Raw genomic sequence first — 10,453 nt, 5'->3', positions numbered from 1 at the left:
TGGAGGATGTGTAGACTTCAGCTGTCCTGATGTCAATGGGGAGCTCGTTCCACCATTTCCAAGTTAAGTTAAGACATATTGTGACTTATCGTTAAGTTGTTGCAACCCAAATGAGATAGAAAGTTCAAAGTTTGTTCTATTTTTCTTGCCACAACCTAGCCAACCAACAGCATTGAATACATAGTTGCAAGCGCGGCAGTTTTTTTTGCTAATTTAAGTTAACAGCGTCCCTGCTCTAGCTTCTCCCTTCCACCAACAGAAGTCTGGATCAACTGAAGTACATTTCCAGGACGTATATAGTATGTGGCGTTTTCTTTTGTGGGGTGCAAATGTTCCACCAAAACTGGTTCCTTTCCGAGACTATTTTGCAGAGCCACCGTCGCTGCGTCCGAGACGATTGGGATTGGTTTAAAGAAACGCAAACAACGCAGAGGGTTTATTTCTCCTATCCCCTAATGTCTGTGTTGCGTAGCCAGACCTTCCTACACAGCGCTGGCGATGTGACACTACCTAACAGAGAGGAGAGCAGTAGCGAACAAATAAGCAAATAAGTGCATTTCCAAAAATGTCATACTATTCCGTTAATTAAATCAACTTTGAAAATACAGTTTAATTTTCCTAGTTGCTGCTTTTAAAACATGTGTACTGCGAGTTACACTCAGCTGTAGTTTGACATGCCCTCTCTTAACCCTAAATGGAAGTTTATGAACCAGGAGCCGTTCATGTGAAACTTTTCTCAGATCTGGACATAGAGGGTCAGGGATTTTTAACCTTTTACCTTTGAGAAATGACAGAGACATGTCACACTGATTTTTGTGTGTACTCCCCCTTTCAGGCTCAGCAGGCACCATGCTGACTTCCCTAAAACTCTCCATCATTGACCTTAAACGTCCCGGTGAACCCAACCTGACAGGTCAGGCCTGGGCCTGCTGGTCATATCGGCCAGGGCCAAGTGAAACAGTTGTCTGCACTCATCTGGAAGTGGAGCCTGTGGGCAGGAAACAGTGTGGTCAGCTCACGGTCAGTAAGTGCAGCTCTCCCACGCCACATCATTGTCAACTCAAGACAACAAACACTGGTCCCGAGATGCACGTTACTGTCTGAAAGAATTAGGTATAGTTCAATTGGAATGCAAAAGTTAACTTCAGATTCAAACATTTAGAATGGCTGTAACTGGTCCAAAGATGTATTCATTTGACCTTTATTCTACTAAATATTTAAACAAGAACATGTTTTCCCATCAAACAAGTATATGCGATATATTATCTTCCTGTCATCTAACTCTACTGGAAGAAGTATTCAGATCCTTTATGTAAGTAAAAGTACTAATACCACACTGTACACATACAAAAGGTTGGTTTGTGTTTAGTAAAAGTCCTGCATTGAAAATGTTATTGAAGTAAAAGTATATAAGCATCATCAGGAAAATGTACTTGAAGTAAAAGTACTCAATGTAGAAAAGTCCTCATATTTTAGAAAGTGGAAATGATCCAAACCGTTGTGCCAGTTAACTCAGTGATTAATGGTCCCATCATTTCAGATGGACCTGCAGGCCGTTATATTGTTGGCTAGTTTAATTTATTATAAAACATTGTGTTTTGTAAAGTACAGGTGTTTTGTGTGTTGGAGTGAAAAGTACCATATTTCTTCATGAAATATAGAAGTAGCTGTGGCATGAAAAGAAAACACGCACAAGTAAGAACTTCAAATGTATGCTTAAAGCAACACTACAGAACTTTTTGAACCTTAAAATAATGTTTCCAAAATGGTTTCAGTGGTTCATCAGCTGGTAACAGGGTGAACGGCACTCCTCCCTGCGGCTCTCTACCGGATATGACCGCACTGTGTGAGTTTGCCAGACCGAGTAGCGGATCTGTACTTCCAATGAGACGTGATTGGACAATTCTGCTCCCACCTGTAGGGGGACCGAAGCGGGAAATGTTCTCTAGTGTTGCTTTAAGAACAGTACTGGGGGAAATGTACTTAGTTACATTCCACCACTGTGTAACCCGATGGAGCGTTGCAATAATATCCAAACCATGGAATTCCTACGGATGCTCTGACAACAGTGCACCTTTAATGTTGGCTTGTTTTTCTATTATAAGTTAATCAATGGAACAAAAATAAAAACAAAGGAAGGCCTTATCATAGATTCAAGCCGTTTGCCATGCGCTGCAAAATGAAAGTCCTCTGTGGATCTTTTGCTGGGCTAAAACCTTAAAGGTTAGGAGTTTTCCAGCTCATCAGGCTTCAGCTGAGTTAATGAACCCTCATAGCCCAGCCCCCGCACTCTGGTCTGAGCATTACTCACGGGCTAAGCAGGGGAAAAAGAAGCTGCCAGTGTTGCTACGCCTCAGCAAGCCACTGCACACACACAGATCATGACTGTGGAACGTACGGGGTCACGGAGGTCTGTCTACACAACATCTGCTCATCCCGTGTGATATCTCAGGAGGGTTCAATCAGGCTCGCTGCGACATGGATAAACAAACACAAACGTGCTGGGACATAATTGAATTACTTCCATCCACCAAGAACATTGAAGATGAAGGGTGGGTGCCCCTGGACATGTTTGTGTGTATGTTTGAGCTGTAAAGTCAAGTGATGTCATCCGCACAGGATTCTCTGGCCCAGATTCAATCAACTCACGTTGGTTTCCACAAGTGTACAACATGCCCAGCATAAAGAAACATCATTTTAGTTTAATAATTATTTCTCATTCCTTTTCTTTAAAAAAATAAATAATTTTTATTAAGTTTTTCAAGTTATATTCAAAAGAATATCCCAGCAAACATTTGAGTGCACAGACATTTCTGCCCTCTTCCAACATGTCGAAAATAATGTAAATTTCATATGAAAAAGGAAACAAATCACTTACTTACCCATCAAAATAATCAACAAGTCCTCCAGACTACACGAAGATATGGGTCGTTTATTCCTAATTCCATCCTCATATCTAAATGACAGAACGTTCACAGTGTTAAACACGTCGTTAACGTCAGTTTGGTTGTGTTTAGAAAAAGATGGTGGTTAGGGATCAAATCACCTGGTACTTAACTGCTGGTTACCTACGTCACACAGAACATGACGTAGTCCCATAGGGACAAAACAACCTCCTTACTTTGCTCACATAATAATTACAGGAGGCCACTAGAGGGCGTTGCCACTGGAAACACTCATATGAGTCATAAATGCTGCCTGAACAAATGACCTATGGGAGCGTTTTTGGGGAAAGATCGTCTCAAAATAGTAATGATACAGTTTGACATTTTGGGAAACACGCTTGGAACCATTGTGCTTCTTGTAGCTCAACATAAAGACTAGAAACAGGAAGTCCAAAGTTAACATAATCTCATATTACAGAAAAAAAAAGTACACTAAAATATGTTTCTGAAAACATTTGAGTGATGAATAGGCAATGCAGCAACATAATCTTGATTCATATTTCATCAGCACTTCCTAGTTGGACAGTCAGAGGAGTTTACTGGAGCCTGGAGTGTTGTGATCAATGGACCTCCTTTGCAAATAATGCAAATTCAGATACGGCAAATGGTCAGTCAACTCGTTGAGCTACATGCTTCATGCAAAACGCGGCCAGATCTCTTGCTCTCCATAGAGAATAAATAGGCTCTGTTGACGTAAAAGGCTGCATTAAGTTACTGGCCAACAATTACTGCACTTAGCTACAAAGGAGAACACGTGCTGCGCTACTAACGTGCCATCATAGCCAACATATGACATGTATTATTTAACCTATTATTAATTCATAGTAAATTCCAGCGGTGATAAACATATATGCATTTGGAGCAGAAAACTGCAAGGAGAGACTGAGGCACACACTAAAGGAGATACCAACTGAAATGCTTACAGCTTGGCAACAGTGAGCATTTCCAGTTATGCTGTGTTGATTTACTTGGCCTAGATACAACAATATAGATTATTCTTATCCACGCTTCTCTGAGTGATGTGATGCATCAAGGGGCAAAGGGTTTCTAGGTTCACTGGTTTACTAAAAGTGTGTGGCAGGCAGCAGAAATCCAATGTATCACAGCTGTCATGCTGAGATGTTTCCCTAAAACTTCCACCAGGTCTGTGATTCAATTATGCAATGGTCTTTAGTTTGCAGTTATCAAAGAATCAAATCAAGAAAGAGTAGCGAGGACATTTACAGATTACATAGAGATCTGGAAGAAATTCCAGCTTCTTGCACCAGTGCTTCTATTGGAGCAGAGGAAAAGTTTAGAAAATGTGTTATTAAACCATCACAGAGGCAAAGAGGTTCTGGATTGATTAGAAGTAATTACTTGACTGCAGACCCAAAAAAATCCTAAAAGAGATGTGGACTAAAAACTGCTGGCCATTCACACAATAGTAAAATGAAAATCTCCGTGGGAGTAGCTAAGCAACCGTGGAGAAAGAACTCCTTTAGAAATGTCTTTGATGGCTGCAGATTACAACTGGATTGGTTTTAAACTTCCAACAAGGCGTTTGGAAGCACACGCTGACAGAGTTGTGATTTGGAATGAGTGGCTTCACAGTATGCCATGTCAGAAAACATTAGCTTTAGACTGATGTTTAAATGGTGATGCTATTCAAGGATTCGTAGGCGGAAAAAGTCTTTTTTGCTTTCAATGTTCTGATTTATCACACAATTGCTTGATTGTGTTATTGTCCAGTTGAATCATGAATGCCATGTATTTTAAGAAAAAATGTCAAGACAGGAACGTTGACAGAGCTTGAGACAGAAAATCAAAACGCGCTAAATCTTCCATCAACAGTATAAATAGTGTGTTGCATAAATCTGTACATTTAATCTAGGCAGCAGCCTGAGTCAGGGACCCATAGGGGGTTCTCAGAGTTACTGCAGGGTAACTTAATTGTATACAATATATGTTGTTGGGGGTCCCTGATGGTCTCTCTTTCACTTAAGCTTTATTATGGAACACACTCAACTTGGAGGCAAGACCCGCTCTTCAACAGCATTCCCATTACTATCAGCCAGGTAACGTGACCCCAGTTGTTCAGGTCCTATCTCCTGACCATTGGGCCATCCTAACCTTAATCACTCGAGGTCAATGCCTAACCCCAACCAATCTGAGCTGCTTCATAGGGCGGGACTTGCCTAGGAGTTATGTGGGATCCATAATAATGCTTCAGTTAAGGGGTCCTTTGCTTTAAAACGTTGAAGACCCCTGGCCTAAGTCATTGTTCCTTAGTCTTGATCCTATGCTAACAGAAATGTGGTCATGAAATAGATGAATTAGATTAATGAATTAAATACATATGAAGGAGATTCAACATGTGTACTTGTTTTTCTGTGCTGTGTCTGGGTTGGTGCTGCATTTGCATAGTTCTCCTGGCATCTGCGTTTAAGTAGAAATCATTACAATAACCCGTTTTCCCTGATTATGCATATTTCCTTGAGTCAGTTTGGTGATGAGTGGTCAGATGTGACACACCCCAGATAGATCCTATCATAATGACAGGACTGTTTCCAGTGTCCTTTAGTGCTGACCGATAGAAGAAAATAAGAGCATCGACATGAAACACTATTGCTGTTACTTGCAGACTCAGTAATATTTACTGCCAGGTAAGTAGCATTTAATAGGAATTTGGTTTTGGTTTGGTGCATACATATAAACATATTTAGATATTAATATGAAAGGGAAGTTTGGGGTCCACTGCTGGAGCTGCTGCTCCCGTGACCCGACCCAGGATAAGCGGATGAAGATGGATAGATGGATGGATGAAATAAACAAACAATAAATATAGAAACAAATAACACATACCGTACATATAACTAAATAACATCCAGAAAGAAAGCCCAAGAGGAGTTGTTTTCCTATGTCGGGCCTTTGGTGTGGAGTTTAATCAAAATGCTTCACACAAAAACATGCACAAAGCACAAAGACACATGGCCCATGGCAGAACAGGTAAATCCGGTCATACACCTTGGAGATAGTGGAGTCATTAGGGACAAACAGCCCTTTTACCCAGTTTCATAACATCTATAATACATAAAAACTAAGATGATATTAATTCAGTAAAGTATAAAACATGTCCAAAAATCATCAAGGCACCTATTAATAGATTAGTATACATATATGTGCAGTAAGGTTTGTCACACTGTGAATCCGAGCAGAGAGAGATGCAGCCGGGTCTGTGCTGCTGCGCACGCCCATTAAACAATGTTCAACTCGGAACAAGGAAGTGATGCACCTGTTGCTACTGCCTATGTGATCCATAGCTACCTTCTACCTTCCCTAACATCGATAATTTGTGGTAAGCAAATCCTATTTTTCTTTGTAGTACTATCACTTTGAAATATTGACGCAAATCAAAAGATTTAGGGAGTAAATATGTGTGAAGCAACGTACGTTTCGATACTAGAGAAATGATTTAAAAGCCTCCCTTCAGTTGAGTCAAAATATACTAACTAAAGAAGTTGTCTTAAATTGCCCTCATTTCATTCACTTGATCAATAGCTACACATAGGCTAAGTGTTGTTAATCTTTTTAAAAAGGTGTTGTGAGCCATCATGATGGCAGAATCTGAGGAGGAAGGTGCTCCAACTTCAAGTAAGGAGCAGCAGCATCAGCTCAGCTCGTCTCCCGGTGGCCCGGTGGACACCCGGTGTTTCGTTTAACTGTTTTGAGTTAACTGGTGTAGAGGCAGATGTGGTGTAGGCGTGGTCTTCTAGGACCCATTCCCGACTAACCAGGAAATAACATATTATCGCTTTCCTTCTATTTCACATTATTTGTCAGTGTCTTGTGAAACTTTACGATAAAAACGAGTTGCTGAGCATTAATTCCTGCCGACCGACATTTATGCAAACACTTGCCGTTGTCGTTACGAACTATCATCCGTTGTCTGGCGTGTGTCTCTTACTGCACGTCACGGTCACCCCGATCGACTTGTGACTATAACACTTCACCGTTAAAGCACTGTTTCTGAAATGTAAGCAACTGGTGTATTATATAGGCATACTGTTGGAAGTAAATGTGTCGATGTATGTTAGCGGGGACGTTTCATGTATCTGTTATTTATTTGACCATCACTTCTATGTTTCGAATGGGATTTTTTCATATGGCCACTGCTCAACCAACTTCAGTATCATTCATGCATGATGTTGTTATTTAAGGCATAGTGAGTTTTGGTATTTTAAATTACACTATCTGGAATGTTTTTGTAATTATGGATATCTAAACTTAAAATAACTATTAACAATTGGATTGTACATATCTGAAATTGCATTGTTTCCTAACTATAATGTTGCAACTATTCAGACATTCATAAGATTGACTTTCTACAACCAACACTTGCTCGAACTCCGGCACTTCAAGTCAATTCTACAATATGTGCCAGACACCCAGAGCAATAAAAAATACGTTTCTCTCCGACCCACTGTGCTATATGCAATATGCGTTTCAATAAGCGAGAGGTATCATTTGTATCTGGATGAATGAGTAGGCATTCTGCACATTAAGGAACGTGATTGTAAGGTTGCAACTTAACATAACCCATCGTAGCCTACATAAATATAATTACATCTAGCCTATAAATGCCTATGTATCACAACGTAATCTGAGCGGATGCACATGTTGCCACATCTGCATTCAGCTGGGTGTAAACCTCATATGTAGCTTATGTTTTACTTACAGGCTGTATTGAAATGTAACAGATATCAAACACGTAATCCATGTTGTAGTAGGCCTACTGTTATTAAATTAACTTGTGATGCCGTTGCAAGAACGAAGACCACAACGTAGGTAGCTGCAGTGATGCCTGTTTGAAATACTGCAAACGTCAATAAATCGACAAAATGTTCATGCTGTCATTATTTGTGTCATAATTGTGTTTAAAGTAATGGTAATGACGTTTTGCATGAGTCAATGTATTTCCTTTAACCGACCTAGATCTTACATTGCATATTGGTTTGAATTTGTGCACCATGTTGACGTGTGGAAACTTTGGTTTTATTTCTAAACACAGCTGTTGTGTTGCCCATGTTAATATTAGGTATTGTAAGTGTAAATGAATCGATATGAGCCTATGACCGATGCTAGTACTTGTTGTGACACAAGTTAATCGGAGCGCACTGAGCGCTGTTCTGCTTATTTCAGCGGTCTTTATTTGTGTTCCATCTGCAGAGTCAGCAAAACACTTCAGAAGGTTTAAATAAACGTCATTACCAACACTTAAACAATTATGAACAAATAATGACAGCATGAACATTTTGACGATTTATTGACGTTTGCAGTATTCAAACAGGCAGCAGCATCCTACGTAATCATTTCCGGAGTTTCTCATGGCACACCTACACCACATCTGCCTCTATCACCAGTTAACTTAAAAACCAGTTAAACCGAAACACCGGCCTGCTACCCCGCGGAGGGCACGGAGAAGCGGGCAGAGCACACCCAGCCTGCTGCCCCCGCGGAGGGCACGGAGAAACGGGCAGAGCACACCCAGCCTGCTGCCCCCGCGGAGGGCACGGAGAAGCGGGCAGAGCACACCCAGCCTGCTGCCCCCGCGGAGGGCACGGAGAAGCGGGCAGAGCACACCCAGCCTGCTGCCCCCGCGGAGGGCACGGAGAAGCGGGCAGCAGCAGGGGTGTTGGGAGAGGACCGCCTCGAGCACAGTGACTACTCTGTGGAGTCACCTCTGGTCCAGTTTAAGATCAGGAAGTTCTTTGTGTTGAGGGTAAATACTTTTACATTCCCCTTACAACAGTTTTTAAAATGTCACATCACGTTGCAACTTGTAGCTTAACTGAAATTCATGAAAGTGAATGAAGTGTTAGGCTAACGTTAACGTTACTTAAGCTAGGTACAATTGAAGTGAAGTTAACTGCAGTACTGTTGTGTTGCTTTACACTAGCTCTCCTTTGCACTACAACTTTTTCTGTCGTTTAGTTGACAGCTGTAACGTCGGTTACCACTATTCTGTTAATTAATTTAACTTGTAGGGACATGTACACCATAAACATAAATGCTAGCTTCGATTGAACCAGTGTTGGTTTAGTGCTAACGTCCAACAGTCCCCCCCATGATTTTTGAATATGGGCCTATATCAGTCAACCATACGACCCTGTTAGAGGTCTGTGCTGCAGATTATCTGCTTTCAGTTTGAATTCTTTTACTTAAAACATTTTGCTTGTCATGCATCTGCACTCACTTGAGTAAATTAAAAATTCATTCTTTTTACTTGTAACTGAATATTTTGACATTGCGGTAGGCTGTTGTAACATCATTCATTTGCAAGGTCTGAGTACTTCCTCCACCACTGTGTAAAACACTAAGTCATCCATGTTTATAATCAATACATATTTTGGGGGCCTATAATGATGCACAGAGGTGTTGAGGAATACTTGATATATGAATATTCAACAACTCTAAATATTATCAGTGTTTATTGCAGGCCTGGGTTGAGTTGTGATGAGCAGTCCTCCCATGTTGCCCGGCCGGCTCAGCACCATGCTCAGATTAGACTGTCAGGACCTCTGTATGAACGCCTTATCTTTTTAACTTTCCATTTCAAATAATTAAATATGCAAGGATAGAATAGCAATAGCATGTTGTCAAATACAGTTTGTAGCTGACAATTTGGATGTGGATTGTATCATGTACTGAAGCTTTCTCTTGTGTCTTTAAATAGCCTACCTAAGTTACTCACATTTCTAACAGAAGTTGCACGCTCAGCTTTCTTCATTTTCATGTTGAGACTTCATGTTGTTGTTTATTGTCATTTTGTTTGACGCGCTGACATTTTATTGGAGTACCGGTCCCACCTGTGAATCTGCCTCGAAGATTACCCCTTAAGCTTTCTGTGCGCACATTGTGATTGTCACAGTGAAAAAAACTAGAAAGTGACACCTGTGCATTTCTGTCTCGTCAGCCTGGCACTCTGAAGCAGGCCATCAAAGACGTTGAAGCTCTGGTGGATCAAGAAGTAGATGGCAGCATTCACAGCCTTTGGCTGATGGCAGAGTGAGTTTTTGGCATTTTTTGTTTAAAAAAATTCTTACACAAGTACTTTATTATCAAATTTACAGACAATTTCATTCCAGTCAACTAATCGTTTCATCGTAGTTTTAAATCTTATGTCATTATTGCGAATAAGTTCGTCGACAGGGTGATTCAGGTGTGTAAACCTGTAGCAGGCGCTCACCACGGGCTTCATTTATAAAGCTGTGCGGCAGATTTGCGTCCGAAGTGGCGTGCAGATGAAACGTAGGATGTGAGTACACACGGAAACATTTGGATTTATAAAACCATGCGCACGCACGTCCTTTGCCAGATTCCCTTTATAAATCCCAATCAACTCTAAATGTGGCGCAGCTTTGGCAGGTTCATGCCATGCACATCATTACAATTTACACTCTGTGTCCAAACTTTGTTAGTAACCACACACAGTCCTGAACTACACACACACATGCTCAGGATCTATA

The 10,453-nt window shown here is 40.9% G+C and overlaps 1 protein-coding gene and 1 long non-coding RNA gene across 4 annotated transcripts in view; one reads left to right on the top strand and one right to left on the bottom strand.

Moving 5' to 3' along the window:
* LOC116696085 (uncharacterized) overlaps positions 1-10,453 on the bottom strand; it is a 25,572-nt gene that overhangs the window by 1,010 nt on the left and 14,109 nt on the right. The window lies entirely within an intron of this gene.
* tprg1 (tumor protein p63 regulated 1) overlaps positions 6,206-10,453 on the top strand; it is a 19,122-nt gene continuing 14,874 nt past the window's right edge. Inside the window, exons 1-4 of one of the 3 annotated variants that reach the window (XM_032526781.1) lie at positions 6,206-6,282; positions 6,524-6,633; positions 8,475-8,706; positions 9,901-9,992. In XM_032526781.1, coding sequence (XP_032382672.1) covers positions 6,539-6,633; positions 8,475-8,706; positions 9,901-9,992 — 419 coding nt within the window. In that variant the 5' untranslated portion in view covers positions 6,206-6,282; positions 6,524-6,538. Of the gene's footprint in view, positions 6,283-6,523; positions 6,634-8,415; positions 8,707-9,900; positions 9,993-10,453 lie in introns of those variants that run through there. The other 2 variants (XM_032526780.1, XM_032526779.1) reach the window with 2 other exon arrangements.

This window comes from Etheostoma spectabile, chromosome 9 (assembly GCF_008692095.1).
Source record: "Etheostoma spectabile isolate EspeVRDwgs_2016 chromosome 9, UIUC_Espe_1.0, whole genome shotgun sequence".
NCBI classification, from domain to species: Eukaryota; Metazoa; Chordata; class Actinopteri; order Perciformes; family Percidae; genus Etheostoma; species Etheostoma spectabile.
The sequence above is the reverse complement of the archived record's forward strand: the minus strand, read 5'-3'. Positions and strand labels throughout refer to the sequence as shown.